We start from the raw sequence: 23403 nt of genomic DNA on the forward strand, positions 1-23403 counted from the left end.
TTCGAATGCGCCAGCGTTACACCTGCATTTTTTATGTGCAAAGTCCCTGCGATCGCTTTGAACCGACTGGAAGTCTCCAATCTGCAAAGAAAAGGAGACTGGGTACTCCTATCAGAACTTCTTCGGTTCCTCGGATGACGAGGAAGAGGAGGAGGAGGGTGCTGTTCATGAGCCCCGGGAGAACCCGAATGACCTCGACCGGCACCAGGAGGACTTCCAAGCTGCCCAGCGCATGCGTAGGGGTAATGATGGTTTATTCGCATCCTCGTTCGTACGCATAACCGCAGCATGTCTCCAAGTATCAGACTCTACAGTTTGCCGCGCGCTGCGCTTTGATCTGGGGCGTTCGGGGAACGTCGTCACCAAGCATGCGCGGGAGAGCGGGAAGAGTCGTGGGTGACCGCGTACGAAAACAAAGAAGCTCATGCAGACGAAGCTTTTCTCTGGTGGAGCCCGTCTCGCCGTGCGCAAATATCAAAAAGTCGATTTATAAGCACGATAAAGCCGATCCGCTTTATCTTGCAAATTAGCTCTAAAGCAGAAAGGCGATTAAGCAGAATACCTTTGGCTGTATCCACATTGCTTCTAGTAGATATTGCGAAATTTCTCAGCTGGAACCGAAAGTTTTTTCGCGATCCGTGATATATCATACAGGACTTGGTCAAGACGCATTTTCTATTCAAGAGTCAGGATTAAGTCAAGACGTTTTTTTCTATTCAAGCGTCCCCTTTCCCACCATCCTTGTTTTATCATCCCTTCTAGTTAAACCTGCGAAATTTCTCAGCTGTGACTGAATAACTCTCCGCGATTCGTGATTGGTGGAAAACTGCAACTTCTAAGCTTTTCAACGATACCTTGTGGTACAATAGGGTCTTACTAGAAGGAGCTGGTGTTATCGTAGTAGCCAGCATGCTCTTTGTTATTGAACACCAATTCCGTGCAAGAAGATGCTCTTCGGCTGGTCAGTGGGAAATTTTTGTATCATTTGAAACTACCCCTCAAAATGTGTGTTTGTTTGCTCAGGGGTATGTCAAAGATCATCCATTTTTTATTTTTGAAGAGCTGCGTGCTGAATTCGGAGTGTGTGCGCCGCTTGCTACGTACACCGCGTTAGCTATCTTGTTGATCGAGCCTCTTTAGGAGAGAGAGGGGGGTGACATGCAGCTCCTATCGGCAAATGAAGCGACTGGACGCCAGGAGGAAAGTTGAGTTGTGATGTGACCCACATAGTTAACTTTGCGTTTTGGCTTCCTGCAACTTACCGATCTCTTGTTAAGGCTCCAAAACCCAAATAAGAAGTCCGATTGGGAGGACAAAATAGAGGAAAGACACTATACCTCTGGATCGACCAATAATACCCTATTTTAACACAAGGTATCGTTGAAAAGCTCAAAAGTTGGAGTTTTCCGCCAATCACGGATCGCAGAGAAATTATCAGTTACAGCTGTAAAATTTTGCAATATATGCTAGGAGGGATGTCAAAATAAGAATGGTGAGATAGGGGACTCTTGAATCGAAAATACATCATGACTTAGCTAAATTAAGAAAACCTCTAAAACGGGATGATGTCCCATCTTTCAGGAGCGTGCAGTCCGGACGATCGACCGAACTTTAAAGGCTAATATCTACACTTTCACCGATCTAGTTGAATAAATCGAAGCGCAGCCGGTTTTTGAGCCCACAAAACATTCAAATGCCTTTTGGATAGCTCCAGACTTTCTAAAGAGAAATCAAATTTCATTGGATAAAATCCGAGCCAATTTGGCGGCCAAACAATGACATATGGCTACACTTATCCCTAGTTTTTGTATGGGAGGGGTGAGCGAGTACAGTCGTGCACCTCCAATTCGGCACCGGTATCAGTCAATACCCTGCCAGATTTGATGATTACGCGAATCGGATGCGCAATTACCTTTGCCCATCACCACCCAGCAATTAACCTCAACGGTTTTCCCCTCCTCGCCAAGGGATGACACGCCGCATCGATCTGATTTTAAATTTTGGATCAGACGTCTTCATACAAACACACACTTGGATTTTTTACCGCCAAGACAATGGGACACCTCCTACATGTCGCACAAAAGCAGTCTTTGTGCGAGAAGCCACAAGTCAAATCCTGCTCCGAACTTGCTCGTTGGGCAACGGAGCGCTTTAAGACCCCCCAACCAGTAAAGCGCACTACCGTCCAGAGTATTTTTAAGCGGTCCGCGGAAGTTGCCGCCTTGCCGGACGCCTATCGCGACCGGATGTGCTGTTGCGCGCCCGCGATTCGCGCGTCTGACGCCAAAATTATGCAGAAGATTTCCGTAAATTTTGTACTGAATTAACAAATAAGATATCAGTGCACTGGATTTGCGTTTGTTTTTTGCTTTACGTTGTGCATTTATGCCCTGGCACTGCTGATATGGTCCGCCCTGCCGAATTGGAGGTGCACGTCTGTACCTTCTTGCGCGGAATTGGTGTTAAAATATGCCCAATACTCTTAGATGGTACAGTTGATGGCAGCTTTACTTTGGTACGTGTGCAGGGGGGTGACCACCGTGGTTTTAGGCTGATGTTTGGCGCAGAAGTTCTGTTTGCTCTGCGACGCGGGCCGCTTGCACCCGTCGAACGCGCACCACTTGCCACCACCGTGCGACTAGCACAGACCCTTCGAGATGGTCGTTTTTGGGCAGTTGGCCACCGAGCGCTTGCTGCCACCGCCATGTGACCAGCACAGACCACGTGACTTGGCTCCACGGGTGCAGCCTTCCACCGTGCACAGTGTGGAGCCGCCATGCTTCCAGCAGAGACCGCGATGCTTGGCGCTGGCAGTGCAGCCAGGCATGGAGCAGGATTTGCCTCCGCCATGCCGGAAACAAAGGCCGCGATCAATGGTGTAGTTGGAGCAGCCTTCAATGCAACACTGGCGTGCCGCGCGCTTCTCGGCTGGTGTCATTTTACGCTTACGCTTGCGTCCCTTGGTCACGGGATGTTGCTTCGGCTCCAGGATCAAACCGTATGATCGGCCTGCGGCCGGTGGAGTCAGCGGACGGTTGTCGTCCAGGATGAAGGACAGCGAGAGCTTCGGGGTGCTAAGGGTACAGGGTGCGCGGTGGGACGCCGATGCCGGGTGGAACACGATCGGGCTGGCAAGTGCAGGAAACGCTAAGCTGGTCCAGGTGTGTAGTGGGGGTAGAGTGATGCTGCTCATGGCTATTTAGTGCCTGTTTTGGTGCGGTTGTCTTTTGATGTAAACTCGTTGCTGGACACAGAGGAAATTGCCGAATGAGTCTCCGTCTCAAACGTGACACGCATTTCTCCAGTTAGGTTGTTGACATGTTATAACCAAGATGTAGAATTGCAGTCAAACGCAGGACGTGCGTGGGGCTCTCGGTTGATCGCTTGCCACTCGTCTATTGGCTGCACTGGAAGTAAGGCTCCCCCCATTGGGGGAGCCTTATGGCACGAATAGCACAGCCTATCCCTGCCTCTGGTCAAAAGATCACCGCCTCATGCGAAGGTGTGCGAACGGGCCGTTCACTTCGTGCATCTCATGATAGGGCGAGCTTTTGAAGTGGGTCAAGCCTTATCATCTGCTAGCTCCGACCCAGGGCACTGGAAGTCCCAGGTGTACTTACAGCTACATTGTGTATTTGTAATTCATGATGATTGCTGACGCGCGCAATTCATGTACTGTAAATGAAGAAAATATGATAAACACCCTGATTTCCTGATGTCAGCACCACAAAACCGAGCAAATCCCAGCACCACATCCGCCACTCGTCCTTCCACGCCCGTCTGTCTCCCTCGCCACAGAGCAGCCCCTGCCCTAGAACGGCGCTGGCGACGCCGCCACCGGAGCGCCGCCGAGGGCACGCCACAGAGAGCTGGGATAGCACCACCGAGGGCAGGGAAAGCAGGGCAAGCACGAGGACCGCCAAGGGCAGGGCGCGGTTTCTGCCAGGACACGAGAAGCCGGAAGCGCCATCAGTAGAAAGGGTGCCGCCAAGACCAGGCGGAGCTCGCTCCCGAAGCAGAAGCAGCGCTGGGAGCAAGGTGTGCGTGACCGCCGCTGAAGGGCGAGCACGACCACTGTCATCACCGAGGCCATGAGAACCGCTGCCCCCTCACCGCAAGAAAAGCTGAGGCCGTCTGGATGCTGCTCATGAGGCGCCTACTGCTGACGATGTTCAATTTTGCGCCTCAAGGTAATGGCATTGCATTGTTTCCTGTACGTTGAAACTAACTAACGAAGCTGACCTCTATTCTACTAGGAGAGAAGCACTATTCTCTGCTGGTCGTCCTGCAGGCTGTCCATTAACAGCGAGGCGCCGGGCCTTGTTTGGCCCTCGGTAGTAGAGGGTCTCCCGTCGACCTGACGCGCTCATCCCTCTGTTCGAAAGTATGAGCAGAAGGTGAACGCACGTGGTAAACTTCTCGAAGTAAAGGCACTCGCAGGTTCTTTCCGGCACGTTGACCGCCCAGCCAGACGCAGGCATCCCCTCCAGCTCTTTCCGAGCATTGCAGCTAGACATTTTAGCAGTGGTGAGAATGGCTTCGCTCCTGCGACCGGTAGCTGGATCAAGTACACGTTCACAGCGCGTGGATACGACACGCACGACATCCCCAGCGCCCGCTTCAAAGTCATCCTGAAGCAGATAAGCCATGCTGTTGCGAGGAGGGAGCGGAACGTAGAGCTTTCGCTCGCGCCTCAACTCGCGCATTCGTCGCTGCAGTGATGGCGATGGTGCGACCGACGTGCTGAACGGCTTCAGGGTCATGCCTTCAGCTCGACAGCAGGCGCTCAGCTGCATAAGGAGGCTGCCCATTTTCAGACGTGCATGCAGCGTGTACACGCGCTTGAGGGTGCGGTTAAACTGTTCGACGGGGTTGTTCGTCGTAGCAAACCCCCGTGGCGTATGGAACATTTGCCACCTCGTGAATCTTCCAGTAAGCCATTGCCGCACAAAGTAGGATCGAAATGCCTCCAGTTCGTGGTTGCTATCCCATTCGGCAAGCACCCTCTCTTTAGTAGCCAAAAACGTTTCATTGTTAGCACTGTAGTGCATGTCCCCGACATCCTTCAGTACTTTGGCAGCGACGGAAGGGCGTAGTGATCGAGAGCGCTGAAAAACCTTGGCAACAACGTGGTAGTAGCACATGAGAGGGACCAAATGCGGGCTTGCAGTAATCGATTCCTTATGGCTTCCACTTGACTGAGCCGACCCAAGTACAGATATCGTTGCCTCGTACTGGGCATCGTCGGCATCAGACATGGCGTAGCGGACACACAGCGGTCTACCCACCACATTTTGATTCACTTTTTGCAGTGAGGCATAGACTTGTAAAAGATCGGAAATTCTGCGCTGGGAGATAACGAAGAGCGCGACTAGGTGGAATGACCGGCTAGTATCGGAAATACCGACAACGAAAACTGGATATCCTGCTTGATTCAGCTTGAACGTTGCATCTCCATGCAAGACAAACCTGTTGGGGTCGCGGTCCATTCGTCGAAGCAGGCGCTCCGACGTCAAGCCAACGATAAATGACTCGTCGTCGGTGCCGGAGCCGACCTGAGGAATGCCATCAGCATTGGTTTCCCACGTAAACGTGAACGGTTCACCGTCTTGTTGCCCCGGCGTAAACACCATTCGTTCTACTTGAGCTTGCACATCGTCAAAGCTGTCACTGCCACCTAGCCGCGTGCGCGCGAAATGCTGCGCAAAATGCTGAACGGTTGGCAACGATGGTGCGCTGGTTTCATCCAAGCGAAACTGGCGCACTAACTCATTACGGATACGCTGGGGTTTAAGCCCCTGCGCCGTCATTCCCTCTACCGCCTCCTTCATGGTGCTGGTTAGGAGGGCCGAGCGTGGCGAGCGCAGCTCAGTCAGGTGCCCGTAGCACTCCATGAGAGCCACCTCGCCGAGTAGCAGACACGTCTGCGTCTTCCCCCGCCACGGGCACTTCCCAAGTGGCGCCGCTTCAGCACAGCACGTAGACTTGCACGCCAAGATGCGTCGGCGCATGTTGTGGGGGAGCTGCTGCGACGAACAGTGACATGTCTTCAACTCACTCTTTTCAGTTTTATAGCTTTTGAAGTCCATAAGAAGGAGATCCGCATCCTTCTTAGACACGTTGTCGGCGAGTACGGTCCAGGGTAGCTGGGTAGGCATGGTGGCGTACGTGAAGGCGGCTTCGAGGTGGCTAGTTGTTGCAAAGCACTTTGAGAGGAAAGTGCTGTACTAGAAAGGAAAGTGCTTGTCAATAAAAATCGGTGGTTGTCGTCGATTGGTAGTGCTGTTGCACAATTTAGGGTGCTGAAACACAATTTAGGGTGCTGAAACACAATCCAAGGAGCTCACACGTTTTTGTGGTGTTTATTCCGCTATTGTGGTGTTTTTCTATGTTTGTCCTGTAAATGTATTTTGCTTAAACTACATTACAAAAACGTGTACTGTATGTACAGAAGTCCCCCTCAATAAACATAGGGGTTCGTCTAATAATTTTTCATCGGGAATTTAAAGCGATCCGGTGATTTGTCAATTTTACCTCTAATCCCACTGATCCGATATAGCGGGGTATATGAATTACATGCTACGCTAATGTCCAACTCATAATCGTGTCCACACATGTTAGGTCGCATAACCAGTTGTATTAGAATTTGCGAGCTACATTTTGGGCCATAAATGTGTGTGCACAAATCGAACACTCGTGTTTCTTCTAGAAGATCGCCGAGATCGTTAATAATGCAGCCCGTTCCTACCATGCTGTTTTGTCTTCGAACTAAACTACTTTTAACTAGTAACCCGACAGTTGCGTATCGTCTGAGTCGCAGATGAAATCGTCGTGGCCTGGAAGGTCGTCAAGCGTCATGCTGTGGCGCAGTCTCTTTCGGCTTCGGTACTTGTCCTGCGACAGACGTCGTTTTGTTTTAATGGTGTTGCCAATAGCACGTAGTCTGTTCTCCCGCTGTGCGTAGGCCTCACCGTTGGCATCTCGCAGTGGGTTTGACTCAATGTGGAAGTTGGTCAAACTCACGCAAACTTGGAAAATATCGTCGTACAAGTCCTCGCTCCAGCGGTACTTGTCCGCGACAATGCGCCACAAACTGCAGAGCCTCCCAAAGAAGTTTTCAACGAGGACTCGGTCACTAGAGATGTTTTCATTTCGGCGCTGAATCTCGGGCGGGAGGTTCGAGCCTTTAGTCGGGTGGATACAGCGAAGGTGGGCTTCCAGCCCCTGGTAACCTTTATCGGTGAGTACTGCCCATTCACTGGGAAATTCCTCGCGCAACGGGCCCTCGTCCGGAATTGTTTTGTCGGTCTCCGACTTCACGCGCATGCTCGAGTGGAACTCCATGTTATTCCGGAAGATCGAAATGTCGGGCGTGTTGCCGCGCTCGTGCTGGCTGCAGTTGATAGCGAAGCCTTTAGGGTTTACAGACACCTCTACCTTGAGGCCGTACAATTTGTGCTTAGCACTATAGTACGGCATCACTTCGGCCATGTTTCCAGCAGGTCGATTGGCCTGTTGGAAAGTGACGTCCGTCGCATATAACGCACACGGGTAGTGACTAAAGGTGTTTCCGGAAGTCACCAGCCGCCGCATGTTGGTCTCTACCGCTTTTCCTCGCACCCACTCATCGTAAATGCGCGGCGCAAGTACACGGCAAAACGACGTTATCGTCTTGATAAACGTCGGGGTTTTGATCCGAAAAACGTGAGCATTCATATCCCAGGTGCCTCCGTGTTTGAGCACAGCTACTGTCATGAAGAGAACGTCCTTTCCAGCAAACTGAGAGCGACGTCCTCTTCCGACGTTCCAGTAGCGCGTGACGTGCAGCCGCACTATGGACCACAGTGCGTTGAGTTCGCGAGGAGTAAAGTTGGTCAGACGGCTTACGGCGTCAGCTCCTCCTTCCATATACCACGCGTCGAAAATCGGGCACGGTGAGTCGACATCCACGTCGTCATCATTGCGGAGCACGCGTGAAAACCTGTCGAGCTCAGCGCGGCGGACGATGTCTCGATCAGCAAGCATGCTTAGCATTTGCTGGCGGTGATCTTCTTCCGTAGCGTGAGAGCGGCGACCAGTGCGACCTGACATCTTGGGCGAGTTGGGGGGATGTTTTGTAGCTTGGTAACTATTAGGTTAATTGCGAAGTGATTAAGTTTTAACAGTTGGAGTGGCAAACGTTGTCGTCATAAACTACCTTTAAGTAGCTGCGCATTGTTCTAGAAGATCGATAACATCGCTAATAGATCTAGAAATTTCGAATGTGTGTCATCTAGAGGAATTTACGGTCAGTTGTGTAATTTTTGCAAGTTGTTTAGTGCTCTGCACAGATACTCGCTGGGTGATTTGTAACTGGTTTTTAGGTCTGTTGATGCCCAAAAACCCAACTGATTCGCATTATTGCACGTACTTTCTGCCCTGTGATTTTAAACAGCAAAAAGCAGGACAAGTCGCCCACCCATACTGTAGCAATTTTAACCGCTAGATCGAAGAATTGCCTTACCGGTACAGTAGCAGCTTTTCGATTTAGCTTAAAACTCACTGGTACACTGTATGTCACCCACGGGTTCCTTCCTTCTCTTGTAAGTCTTCTTCTTGGTGCGTGTGCGACATCGAAGCAGCCGCGGCCGTTCTCAAAGAATCCTGTCGCGGCGAGATCCGTCTGCACGCAAATGCAAGTCAAGAGCGTCAGGTCGGCACCACAAATCGCGCCAATCTTTGTCAGCCGCGATACAATATAGCATGTCAATCTGTTTTCAGGACGGATCCAGATAGGTCGGGATAACATTGAGCGTGACCCTAGCTCAATGTTATCCCGTACTAAAACTCCGCCACCCTGAAGCATGTCATCCTGTCCTCAAGCCCTGTAAGCTTCCACGCGTAGCATCTCCAATACAGCGCAGCATTTTCAAACAAATACTCAGTATCTGTGTCTTTTTGTTAGTCAAACAAATATTCAGTACTGTATTTGTATTTTTGTTACTAGCCGAGCGCCGCCGCTACGCGGCGGTAATTTAGGTTTTACTCTAGATTTTTGCCTTCCCGCCTTCGCTTCGCTTTGGCGGGATAATAAGTCCAAATCCTCTGAGTCCCCCATGTGCCTAAATCGACTTCTTTATTTTTATAAATCTGCGTTTCTTTTGCTACAAATTGCTGAGCTCCCAGTAAGCCGTGTAAATATTTCTACCGGTACAAAAGACTGAGACCCTAGCATCATACTTACCATGCTCATAAACGATTACGCTAGTGATCTTGGCAAAGTCTCTTTGTTGTTGTTGGCGATCACTGTACCTTAATCTTCCACCCAGAAGCACCTGCACTTCAGTCTAAAAACGCTAAATAATATATTTAGTTTAGCGTCGTGATCGATTTCACGGGCCGTTTCTGAAACCTAGATTGCAACAATGCAAAGAATATCTGTCCAGCTTGCATCAAATACCCGCTTGTACTGCCTGGTTAAGCTTGTAATAAACTGACTATTAACCACTTCGCATACCAAACTCGCTACTTTGAAAGAAAATTAAAAGTGTAACAGTTTGAATATTTAATAAAAATATTCAGGCTGTAGCATTTTCTTATGCATTGAAGTGTGTTCATTTTGTGCTGATTCAGAATTAGTCATTAGACACTCCAATCTGTGCCTGTTATGGTTATACTGTAGCCTTTGGATATAACGATGCGTCGCACGACGCCTTTTGTTGACGGCGGTATTTTTATTTGATACTTAAACGATGATTCCAGGATGGTTAAACGTAGATTAGGCTCTAAGTTGATTAACGTTTCTTTACGGGCCTACTTATAATAACCATAATTTACACCTCTCATGTTGTGTTGTTATCTTACCGCTGCATGTAAAACCTTATTCTACGCCTTGTCGGCAACGCGTCTGCCTATTAAGAAGTATCAGAATTTTGTTGTCTAAATAAACGCTTAGGAAACAATACAGTAGTAGTTGGCATCAGCACATATTACTTCTTTTCCACGTCAATCTAAACTATCTATCTTTGTGGATCTAGTGACAACGTTTATAAGCACAGCTTTGTTCTTACGGCAAGCCCACACGACCGGCTACTGCTGTACATGTAACATGTACGATTTAGCAATACCAGAAACCCACTCAGATAACTTATTATTAATAATGCTAATATCTTTACAATAAAAAAATTGAAATTATCATTTTAGTCAGTGTAACTCGCAGATCCTACTGAGTACAGAGTATTTAGTATACTTAAACCATGTCCTCGGAAACACGTGTACGCTAAGCACCCTGCCCTCCGTTTAGTACTCAAATATCAATGCATTATGAGAAAGTATAAAATATTAGAACGATGCCGCCTTCGGATAATGTATTAGCTTTGTGCAAATCCCCATATGTAAACTGGGAAACACATGCATTTATTGATGTCAACTACACGTTCTAGTTTTAACCAATTAAGGCCACCTTCGCTGCGCTCGGCAGCCAGTAGAAATATTTAAATTATTTTATCCAATGATTTGTCCGGAAAAGCGTGACAGGCACGACAATTTAGTGTGACGGACAGACAGGTTGCTGCAGTAGATGTTTAAGATTAATAGTCAACTCGCAGGGCGGACAAGCCGCCACGGGTTTTGTCATCTCATGCTGTTCGTGCAGAGCACATCGTTTCAGCACCTACAAACTTCAAGTGAAACCCGAGGGTGGGACTGAAAGGATATGTTGTGCTGTTCGTAGCGGTTGCCCGAACCAGCTGCTTTTTGTGTCCACTCGACAAAACGGTGGTGCAGATCGATCCTGACAGAAAGCGCCACGTGAGACCGATGCCCTGCTCCGATGAGCGACACTCCTCGATTCGCCGGCCCCGTAGCTTCGTTGGCGCTCTGCCTTATTTAACATGACCAGCCTTGCGTTGCCGCCGCTGACAGTGTTCACCAATTTCGCACCGAGCCCCCGCGGTGGTAGCCCTCGCGACATGGCGGCGACGCCAACGACGCCTGCGGCAGGCACGCCCAAATTCTCGCTGGCCTTCATCTTAGACGACAACACGATGCTAGAGTCACCTGTAAGCGCTTACGCCAGTCCAGATCCCGTCTCGGAGCAGACGAAGTTGTCATCGCCCAAGCAACAGCGTAGAAGTCTCAAGCGCAAGCTCACGGCCAATGAGAAGCGCACGGCGCGCCAGTGCTGCATCGAGGGCTGTTCCAACTACACCATTGATCGCGGCCTTTGTTTCCGCCATGGCGGCGGGAAGTCATGCTCGAAGTCCGGTTGCACTGCCAGTGCCAAGCATCGTGGCCTCTGCTGGAAGCATGGCGGCTCCACACTCTGCACGGTGGAGAGATGCACGCGCGGGGCTAAGTCACGTGGTCTGTGCTGGTCACACGGTGGTGGCACCAAGTGCTCGGTAGCCAACTGCCAGAAGACGACCATCTCGAAGGGTCTGTGCTGGACGCACGGTGGTGGCAAGCGCTGTGCGCTCGACGGGTGCAAGCGGCCCGCGTCGCAGAGCAAGCAGAACTACTGCGTGAAGCACCAGCCCGACAAGACCGGGTCGAACTATTTATCGAGAGCTCAAAAACTGGTCAACGCCTAAATTTGCTTAGCTTCTTGAAACTACTATTAATACATGTAGTAGTACGTGAGTTTATATTAGTCCTACGTACCGGTAGTATTCTGTGCATGTATTAATATACTACATAGTTTAGTTTTTGTGTAGTCCAAATGGCTGATACCACCAAAGTTTGACAAAAAGCTATACCCCAAAATACAACTTTGCGCTGCTGAGATATCAAGGAGTATATTATCCTACGGGCCATAATTGGGGGATCCTGGAGTCAAAATGCCGATTGAATCCCCTCGCAGCGTACGGCAACGGTAAAAAGATAACCGGTTTGGACACTATAATAGAATCAGTTCGAACGCTCGGTACTGTGCATGTACAAGCAAGGGATCTTTGGCCTGCCACACCTACTAGTACATACATATATGTTCAGTCAGTCGTCGCCAACCATAGAGTGAGTGACTGAAGGCCCATCTTCCTCATCCTCAACTCATCGACAAAGCTGTTGTTGTATCTTTTTCCTAGGTACATGTAGCCTACAGCTACATGTACTAATAGTAATATTATGATACTGCTGCTTTGTCCATCTCATAGATTTGACTCGAACCGGTGCGAAATCTGGCTGCAGTTTATTTATGTTTCTAATTAGTCACGCGCCAATCGAGACGATTCTCACTATTCTTTTAACCTTAGAGCAATCCCACTCTTGTGGCAAAAGCCCTCAGATTTTTGCTGATTTTGCTCGGGTCCGACAAAAGCTAGACAATAATAATTGACGACTATTTGGGTGAGGTATTGCGGTCAAACATTGCCTTCGACAAAAACGCAAAAGGGGTTGCGTTGTGCATTTCCGACAATGTTGTGCGCTCTTAGTCTGAGGGTAACCTTTGCTAAACAAACCAGCACGAAAGGAAATTTACGAGTTCATTAGGTCTAGAACTGCATACGTTTTAGATGTGGCGAGAGAGGCAATCAAAGAATATTTATTTAGAAGGTATGTTGGGGAGCTTTAAGACTCCTCATGATTCTGACGGACGGAGCTATAAGACGCTAATTCTTACACGACCCAAGTCAGGGGTCGATCGATCATTACATGTATAGTTTTGTCTGTACGAGTGCGAAACGGGTGCTGACAAAATTTGTTTTTGCGATTGTCCACCGCAAACTCGATGGTTTAAAATTAAAGAGGTAGTACTACTGTAGTATTGATACTTCGGTAGTAGTACGTAGTGTTCTTTGTATGAAAAGGTATTTACATGTAGAAGACTTATTTTATAAATAAAACCGTTTTCATCCTGATTAAAAATGCTTTTTAAACAAGTGACCTTTTTGTAAAGCAAAGGTTCTTTCATTTACAGTATTAACCCCTAACGACAATAGCTACTTTGTGTACGTATTATTACCGGTATTGTTGTTTCAAAATGGGACACAAAGTACCGGTATTGTAGCAGCAAACAATATTATGTCGTAGACAGATTCACTTTTTGTAAGAGAAATGTGGTCACCCGTACCGTCTTACCCCGCACAAAGCGCCCAGGCGTACTAAAAAATATTATGATGTGGTTCAGAACAATGTGTAACCTCGATTACAACGTAAAGTAGAATACAAGGACACACCGCGGGAAGGGTTATATTAAATTAATGAGCTCTAAGCCAATGATTTTAGAACGACTCTAATGCATGTAGAAATCTACTCTCCACCCATTATTTTATTGTAGTTGAGACCATCAACGCTCAACTGCTCATTCTAAAAATATCTGCTTTCCAACAAGACTTCAGCACCACTACACCAGCCAACGATGCCCAGCTCACGTCGTAGTTATACTATAATGCAGAAACTCTTGATTCTTGGGGAATACGAGTGTGGTGTTCAAGGAAAAGGTTTTCATGCTGTTGGTAAACGACATGGTGTTTTGGCCAGTACTATTCGAGGCTGGTGGGCAAAAAGGGACGAACTGGAGAGTGCTTCGCGTGATCGACATATTACCACGAGAACGGCAAGACGCCTTAGCGGAGGTGGACGACGGCCGGCACACAGTGAACTGGAGGAGAGGCTTTATAAGTGGGTCGCGTATCGGAACAGCAAAGGCTTACGAGTGAAAGACTCGTACATTAGACTACAAGCAGCCAATATTTATCGTGAACTGCACGGCAATGATGCAATTGGCTTCGAAGCCTCGTCGGGCTGGCTAGCGAGGTCCAAGGGGCGTCGAAAGTTGGTATCTCGTCGACAGACTACAACACGGACTCTACCGGCAGATGCACCCGCTATTTGCCAGCGGTTCATCCAGCAAGCCCAGTGCCTCATCGTGAAGCATGGGATCAAGCCTAAGAACATTATTAACATGGACCAAGTCCCCCGCTACTTCGAGACTGAACCAAAGTCAACGATAACTACGCGTGGATCTCGAGAGGTTCTATTACGAAAGGGCGGTTCCAGCCACAAACGCTTCACCGCAACGTTTGCAATCACCGCTGAAGGCAGGTTTTTGATGCCGCACCTGCTGTTTTCAAAGCTGAAAAAACAAGCCTAAGTGTCCTGCTGGTGTCTTTGTGGACGCCAACAGCACTGGAATGTGGAGTGATGACATCCTCCTACAACATGCGCAGACTCTGATTTGTGGGAGGAAGGAGACACATCTGTATCGAGAACCTGTTCTCTACTTGATTGACTCCTACGGTTGTCACGTTAAACGGCTGATTCTCAGCGACTGGAGCGCTATAACGTATTCGTTCTAGTGGTCCCTCCAAACCTCACCAATTTGCTTCAACCTCTGGATGTTGCCGTTAACAGGAGCTAACAGGAATTTTATCGGTCAAAGTACGACGAGTATATTAGCTTGGCCCTGCGAGACAAGAGTCTGCAAACGAAGGCAGGCAACCCCAAGGTTCCCCGTTACGACACTGTGGCACAGTGGACACTTGACTGGGTGGGCTCCAGGTCGACGGCTGACACCAAGAAGGCGTTCTCTCTTTGTGGTTTGGTTGCTGAAGAAGACTTTAACGTGGACCAACTCCACGCTCCGCTAAGGGATATTCTAAGTCCCGACTTTGACATGGTGAAGTGGAATGCGGCATACAAACACCTCGTGACGGATGAAGGCGAACGAGAGCTGGTGCATGTGTCAGCACCGGATTGGTATATTCCGGAAAATGAGAGAAGCAGCCTGTTCTACTGTCTCTCATACGGCTCGGGCATGTCACCTTACGAGTATGCATCGGTGCTGACGCGTTACATGGCTACGCTGGACGATCTGGCAGGACTACTGGATGAAGATTATCTTGCCTCGGTAAGAGACGGACATGCAGATCCAGGCGAGCTGGAAATCTTTGCTGCGTCCAAGATGCACGGCTGGAACATCAGACTTCAAAGTGTCGATAACCAGAGCCGTCTGATGTCGAGTTTCACGTACACGGCCGAAAACGCCACGAAAGACGTCTTTCTGGTACGAGGTGGCGGCTATTTTGCTGTTCAGGTTGATGGATACCTTGTGTAGATCAGAAAAAAATATTTGTTTCAGGTAAAGAAAAACAATGTTAGATTCAAATTTTTTAATTGGAATTGACAAGCTTTGACATACCTTTTTGTTGTGATTGCACTTCGCCGTCACTTCGCCTGGAGTACGCGGTTGGTGCGTGGCAAGCGTGTGCCCTGAGGGGGCCCCTCAGGGAGGTCATAAGTTGAAGTGGGTCGAATGAAGCTATCTGATTGGCTGATCCCAAATGATTGGCATGGTTAATGCCAGGGTCGGATTTGTACATATCCAGTCCACATACAAAACTCAAGTGATTTTCGTCGCCAACGCTTATGACGAGTATAGGCGTAAATGTATCTTTTGTGTATGGATTTACATGTGATTAGGAGGACTACGGAGGAAAGTAGAAAGGAGCTAGCAAAGCAAGACAAGAACAACTAACTCAATAAAACTCACTTTCGAATTTCCTTTCTTCTTAACACTCTGCTACAAGCCTCGAACGCATACTCTCAATTCTTTTGTGTGCGGGGCATTAACGAGTTTTAGCTCGCGACAACCCTCTTCCCTGATGGGCCCTCAATTGACACAACCCGAATCGATCCAGTATGCCAATCCATGCTTCGACCAGGTGAGCCGTCAGCACATAATAAAGTGACGTGCATGCATACATATTTGTAGCTGTATAATCTCCACCTGACCTGTGCGTTCTTCAAAGTTAAGAAGTTTGTTCGTAGAATAGCGCCTAGGCACTCAAAACGAATAAAGCGCTCACTGGGCGCTATATTTAATTAGTATGCCCGGGCGCTCTGTGCGGGGTAAGACGGTAGTAGTTTTTGGTAGTTAAGTTGGACAAAGTGCTGCATTAATCCGGGTGCTCCACCTATCTGACTTTTACGGGACTAACAGTGCTGAGCACGTCACGTGACCCTCTTAACTAAAATGGATGCGGCGCATGTGGCGGCCGCCCATGCCCAGCTTCGAGCGTGCATGCAGCTGCGAAAAGTTGTCCACGATTACGAACTCGCCCTTCACCCACCGGTGCCAGTAGCAGAATTCATCCGAGTACAGACGCTCCTGCAGCGTCTCCGTGACGAAATCAGCATCCTCGTCCTTCTAGTTTGTTTCTGGGTCATACCCCACCGACGAAACATACGTTAGGTGCATCTTGGTCTTCTCGTGACCCCACGGTTCATGATACCGCAGCACCAGCTCACCCGTAATCGGGTGTGTGTCGACCACGCGGGTAGTGTGCACACGGCCGTGGTGTCTGAATAGCGACGTACGATACTCGAGCGAAATTGTCTTGAGACGCTCCACGGTAGCCTCGGGCAAAGCGGACAGCAATCGACGGGTATCGGTGATGATGGTGTTTCCGCTCTTCGGGTCGTCCTCAGGTGGGTTTGCCTCCACGCAATGGAAGAACATGAACACAGGCGCGTCACCAAGCTCCGTCGATTCGGGCGTCTTCTTCTTGAACATACCGTCGTAGTGGAACGACATGGCCTCGAGTGTTTGCGCCGTAAGAGCCGTGTCGGTTTCCGTCTTGACGTCAAAGATGTTACCAGCCGCGAATGTTCCCTTGGGCCACTGCAGCACATCTCCCCAGCACTCAGTTGCTGTCTCGAAGTCGTCGTCCTGCTTGAAGCCACGCAGCGTCACCACGCCGTACTTGAGCACGAGGCTTCGGATGGCCTCACGCGGAACGTCCATAATGGACGGTGCCGGGAAACCTTCCATGGCTTGAGCGATGATGAACATTTGTGTGCGGATGAGCTCGACGTGCAGTGGGGCCCAATGGGCGGTTTCCTCGGGCGTACACGGTGGTCTCTCTATGTACCCCCACTTACGGCCATGCTTGTACACCAAGTCGTACTTGTCCGTGTCCACGTCCTTTAGATCCATAGCGTGCACTGCGCCATCGACGTCCTCACAGATGACCGAATGCCACGGTGTCCGTGGTGAGTCCATTCGCTTGGCTGGTAGTAGGTGGATACCGAACTTAGGACCAGCGTTGTTGTAGCAGTGAATCGACACGCGGACGGCATGAGCGTACTCCTTCGCCACGAGCGACGAGAAGCCCACGTTGCGCAGCATCATGTTGCGCGCAACTTCATCACAACCTTTGCGCATCTCGGCCTCCGACTTGCCCTCCCACCGGTGAGCCATATCTCGCTCCATGAATTGTGAGAACGAGCGGAAGTTGTTGCCGACGTCAGGCTCGTTCGCGATGCGGGCGTCCATGTCCATCTGGTCGATGTGAAAGCGGTCCAGCACTTCCCGCACTGGGTCGTCGGTCTTTGTATAGTTCTCAAGCCCGTCGAATTGGATGTGTGTATGTCCCGCCTCCTTCACCAACTCTTTCAGACCGTTCTTGTACGCGCGGATGTTCTCCAGGGATGCACCTACTAGGTCACCGAACACGCGACCGTCGCTGAAGATCGTGACTTGGCAGCCGATAGGGTATACTTCCTCGATGGACATGCAAAACCTCTCCAGACGTGCGAGCGCCAGCTCCTCGGCACGATCGGGTAGGGGGCCCAAGACCTTGCCGCCGTGGTTGGGCGTCTTGGTCGGAAACCCAGGTAGCACGATCATGATAGGCTCCATGCGGCCCACGAAGCGGGAGATTGTCGCTTCTAGGTAGCATTTGCCCTTGGACTCAAACAAGTCGGTAGGCTTTTTGAAGCGGCTCTGCAGCTCGGCGAATTTGCTCAAGAAGCGTGTCACAACGGCTTCTTTGTCCACCGGCACCTGGTCGTCGGAGTGCGAGAATCTGGCCGTAGGGTCGGGAGCCATTGCTGCTTAAACGGAGACCCCGAAGAAGATTTTGTCGACTTGGACTGCGCAGGTGAGAATTGAGAATGAATGGGCCGGACAACAATTCTACTCTCACGTAAGCGAGGTGCTTGCTTCAACGCGATATGGTGACGGGACAATTCCTACTCAACGTTAGCTGAAAATTACATCCTGTATGGCCATACATGTACATGTAGATGCTGTACAATGCACGCTCCCGCCCGCGATCTCGTTTAGGAGGCCAATGTAGGATGATGTGACGCCAAGCTGGTCCTTGGATGGTTCTATTCTCAATAGTACCGTCATTGATAACGCCGATAAAAGATCAGTAATACAAAACGATTAGTATTAGTACCTGTACGTGTGTGGAAGAGTGAAAAAGTATTCGGTAATGTACGGTACTCGCTGCCAGAGCCAGAATGTCCATAATTCAGTAAAAAAAAAACTGGATTGTCCCGGTACAAAACTGACCACTGTCGTCGAGAATCAGAACCCAGTGATAGCCCTACTGCCAGGGAACCCGAAAATGCAATACTTTAATTAATACATTGATGTGAACTGAGAAAATTAATAATTTAATTATTTGCAAAACTTCGCAAGTCACGATTGTAGTTCAGAAACATTATCATCTCGAGTCTGGCTGGAGGCATTCGCTTCCGTAGATCAGACAGCACCAGCTTAGCGAGAGAGAAGAAGCGCTCACACTCATTAGACGTTGGCGGGATGTACGCGACGTCGACGCAGCGCAATTGCGTTTCTTGAACGCCGCTCTCACAATAGAACGCTCTCGGCGGCTCTTGAAGACGACCGTTCGAGATCAGGCGACCTAAATTCAGCGCAGGCTAATTTTTCCGCGACGTTCAGCGCACCCCCACGCTGTAACTTGACTAGACCTTACTCAAAATTGGGGTTGTTCCCGTTGTGGACAGCCATAAATTAATAATTAAATTAAAAAATTAGGATTAATTTTTACGCATATTATTTTTTCGGGTTCCCTGCCTACTGCAGCAGTAGGTGTCCAAACTAATTTTCTTCAGTGGGACAGATAAAACTGTCTGTTTTCACGAGTCCTGTTATTATGCTTTGCTGCTATAAATATGACGAGCGTGTTGATCGTTAGCCTAAAAATAAATTTGGATAAATTTAAGCCATACACCAATGTTTGTACGGCTGTTTATTATTGAGATTCGGTCGCTTAGTTTATTGAACAAAGAAATATCTGCAGCGACACCAGGGATTATAACGAAAAGGAGCTTTGAGCTACTATAAACTTTGCAGTGCAAATGTCCCCATCATTGCCTCTTCGTGGCACCTATATGTTAGCGTAAGCTTATTGAGTAGGATAAAGTGTATTTCGCACCTTCGTGATAATTGTTGACAGCTGCTAAATTGTCATGCCCCTCTCCAGCTTTGGACAACGATGTTTTATCAGATTATCAAATCCCTTACGCAGACTAAAGTGCAGACACTCGTAAGTAGAAGAGTCACATCATTTCATAGATACAGGCTCAACAAATTAATATGATAGGGCGCATGTTATCCCAATGAAGTTGTGAATAGAACAGCTCAAATCCGAGTTTAGAGTGTTAAACATGACTGGGGATCGCATCAACTTCTTTGGCGTTTGAGGCGCAGAGGTTGGGATCGTATTAAGATCGAAGTTTTAAACGACACGCAAACTTGCAAACCAAAGCAGATTACTATAAATTTGCGTACTTGACGGCTTTCTTTTTGGAATTTGTGCTCTTCTACTGAATTATGGTAATTCCTCGGGTCTCTGCAGGATTCCTGCAGATCACCCACCGTTCTTCAACAGCTATCGGTACGGGAAAGTTTATCGCTAGAATCCGCAACGAAGGGCAACGGCCAACCTTGACCCCGCGCGAAGCGCGTAGGGTACCTAAAGCGAGCGCATCGAGCATGCCTGCGGTTTGTAGACCGTGTGCGTAGCACGGGGGTACAAACCCAGGACCGCTAATGGCCATCACTATCAAGTAGCGGGCTTAAGGTTTAGCCCCCACGTTTGAGTTTAGGTTTGAGGGATTTAGATAAATTCCTTATCTTTTTCGTTGCGGTGTCTACATGGAGAGCCCTTCGTTACGGAGTCAAGCGATAAAAATCCCCGGTACGGTAGGCTACCGTCATTGGCGGCTACCGACGGTAGACGAGTGGATTGCAAGCTAAGGTCCACTCCAACTGTGCTGTGACACTGTCGCTGACAGCAAATAATGCTCATGCAATCTGAATGAGAATGACCTTAGTATCTATACGGGCAACATGGTTGCGACAATACATGTATTTCTTCACCGCTAAATCCCCAGCGTAAATGCATGTGGGTCGTTGCTATGTTTTAATCTGGGTCACGACTTAATTTAAAACCGCTATTGGGGTACATAAGAGCACTAGGAACTGTATACGTATCATCATCACGAGTCTGATCTCTTTTTAAGCCTCACTGCCAGCAAACGGGGCAGTGAGACTCTACACCGTTCATTGAACGGTGAACCGCGCTTAAATCGGAGGTCCGAGGCCAGGTCGTACAAATAACAGTATTTTAAAACTGTTAATAAAGTATCTTATTGAGATCGAAATATTGAAACTGATATTTTTTCCCGCCCACGGAGATAAAAAAATCGTTTTGCCTTAAACTGAAAAAACAACAGCGAAATGAATACGTCTCGCTTATACAAGAATCAAATTCCAGAGGTCAAACAAAAAGTCTACACGATTTCAAGACTTATTAGGACTAACTGCTTTTAAATAAAACACATGCAGTTGGAATGAATGGGCCAGATTTAATAATAGTGGTGAGCCAAGGAGTCGCTGGTTGCGCCAATCTATTCATCAGAACACTTGATTAGATGTACTGTGTTTTGCAGATGGAATGTCCATCCGTTTTATAGCCTAGATCGAGCATGGTCGGAGCATAAAACCACGCGTAAAAATGAGATGGAAAGAGGCAGGCATCGATTTGTTTTATCTGTGATCGAATATCCCCTTTCAAAAAAGCAAAAAGGGTCGATTTATAGGATATCGATGTGGATTTGGTGGTTGATCGGTCCCGAGCGACTGTTGTAGCTCGATTTGTACATTTTATAGACATCGATTAGCTTATATTTATTATAAATCGAGCATCAGGCCAAGTGAAAGGACAAAAACCATTGAAATGCACAATTCTTACTTCATGTAGACGTGAGCGACTATTGCAAAGAGTCTGTGTAGCGAGCACATTTGCTTTCGTTTTTTCGTAAAACTTAGCGAGTAAAATACGACTTCTTTTTAGCGTGTTCGACTGTATTTATAAGAGAGCATATTTTCTCAATTAGGTATCATATTCCGAGCTTTTCATCAACAAGTTGAAGCTGCACACTGCCATAATGCGACCGGTTTTACGATAATGGTGGTATTGGAAATGGCTGATTAGAAAACAGCGGTACTGTACTGTACATGCATGCAAGTGGTTACTGGAGTTTCAGGCGATATTCATTCTGGACAGACCGCCTCATGGTCCTCATGGTGTCGTACAGTACTGCACCCCGTTTTCGCGCCCTTGGACCTTTGATAAACTTCCGGATGTGATGGTCCTAAATCCAAATGAACTATAGTTTATAAGCTTAAATATGACTTACTTGCAAATCCTATATGGTCCACCCCCGCGAAAACGGGGTGCAGTACTGTATCCCAACACCCACTCGACAGTATTCAAACAAGAGCTCACTTTCCATTATTCTCTCCAGGCTACGCATCATATCCACAACCTAACAAACGGAAGGGCGAACATACACCATCAAAACGGCACCGAACTTAGGTAAAAGTTCTTATCCGCACGACGTCCGACCAACCCCAGTCTTCTGGACCGAAGATCAACATACCAAGGTCTGGGAACACTTCCTCGACAAGTTTACCGCCATCCAGAGTCGCTTTCCTGCTCCAATTGACCGATTCATAGAGGAAGGCCAGCCCAAAATGCAGAAAATCGTGATGCGGATGATCGAACGCCGCCCGCCGGTACTGTTTGGATACCGGTATTTTGACCAGGTTTATTTTTTATACAGTAGTCTACAGTACAGTACGTAGCACTACTAAGCCAAATTAAGTAAAAATGGTGTGCGACTAACACACACAGACTTCGTATTAATATTTATAAATAGTAAATTTTGTTAAGAATTTACTTCTATTACTGTAGTATATCCTAGCTCTGGGAAACGCAACGTTCCTGCCTGGCTGTAAAACATAGTTCCTCTGCTAGGCTTGACCATACCAATGGTATGGTACCAGTATCGCGTTGTGTCAAATACGTTTTCTGCTTTGACACGTCATAACTGAGGTAAAGTATCAATCTGCTCCATCCTCTCCTTTTTAATTGCATCTGCAAAAAAATGGTACTACATGTACCAATACATGTATGTACACACCTGCAACGAACCCAGCAATGAGCAATAAGCCCACGTTGACGGCAGAAAGATTCTGGATGCACGGCAACTTTTGCTCACATGTCAACAAGCAAGACTGATACATGTACATGTAAGCGATGCACAGTGAACGTCGTAGCGATAGAGTTTAGAGACGGAGGAGAACCACCTGCGCCCACTTTCACAAGGCGCAACGTTCATTTCGGTTCGAAGATCACATGGCTGTGGATGCGCGCTCATCAGTCGCAAGTGCCCCTGTCCATCGCGTCAGTGTGCGGCAAGGCAGCACTGCTGCAACAACAGTGTTGCGTATTGGTTGTGCTGTCGGGGAGTCTGGCTTGGGATGTGTTTTAGTACTATCATGTACAGTATCGCACCCCGTTTTCGCAAGGGTGCATCATATAGGGTCTGCAAATAGATTAGATTTTAGCAAGCAAACAATAGTTAATTTAGATTTTGGATCATCACATCCGGAAGTTTATTAAAGGTCCAAGGGCGCGAAAACGGGGTGCAGTCCTGTACATGTATACGTAAGATTTCTACAGTGTACAACAACATTCACATTCAAAAACATTCACGAAGACACTGCGTTGCCGGCCCACCTCAGACTCGACAACAAAAGCGTACTTGCATCTGTTGCTGCGCCATGCTCAAAAATAGCCACACTGTGGTCCACAGCGACTCGTTTAAACGCCATGCGGTCGATTGGAAACGAGATCCATTCGCGTGACGACGAACTCGTAGTCTTGTCCATGTAATAATACACTCCAGCACCGTTGACGCCGTCAATGACGGCGACGGGCTCAGATACATGTGCCACGGTGGCACTGCCACCTACGTAAAGGAATCGTAGTGGTATTTATATCTCACACTTCGCATCAGTAGAATGGCAACTTCAAATTTGAAGAGATGCATGCAAATGGATACTATGCTTTTTACATGTACTGTACCGATAAAACATTCAGAGATTTTATTGCGGACAGCAATAGAATCGGACTCCGAGCTCAACATCCAAGCGGTGTATCGGATACGTGACACGTACATTGAGCCACAAACCAGGCTGTCGAATCGCCTTCAAGTGTCCGCTTGTGTGGACCGACTATCCGCCTAACATTTTCCAAATTGGAAATTCCAATGATGTGTACAGGACTAAGATGGGGCAAAGGCCACAAATATCTTGCC

General features: G+C 48.3%; 1 protein-coding gene across 1 annotated transcript; it reads right to left on the reverse strand.

The window, feature by feature from the left end:
• Nucleotides 1-2546: 2546 nt before the first annotated feature.
• On the reverse strand, nucleotides 2547-3193 carry PITG_14119 (uncharacterized protein; the record flags this gene model as incomplete). The annotated part of the gene is made up of 3 exons (XM_002899197.1): nucleotides 2547-2581; nucleotides 2650-3064; nucleotides 3122-3193. The coding sequence occupies 3 exons, from the start codon at nucleotides 3191-3193 to the stop codon at nucleotides 2547-2549; spliced, it is 522 nt and encodes a 173-aa protein (XP_002899243.1).
• Between the last annotated feature and the right edge of the window lie 20210 nt (nucleotides 3194-23403).

Source organism: Phytophthora infestans, genomic scaffold (genome assembly GCF_000142945.1).
Source record: "Phytophthora infestans T30-4 supercont1.32 genomic scaffold, whole genome shotgun sequence".
In the NCBI taxonomy this organism is placed as follows: Eukaryota; Oomycota; class Peronosporomycetes; order Peronosporales; family Peronosporaceae; genus Phytophthora; species Phytophthora infestans.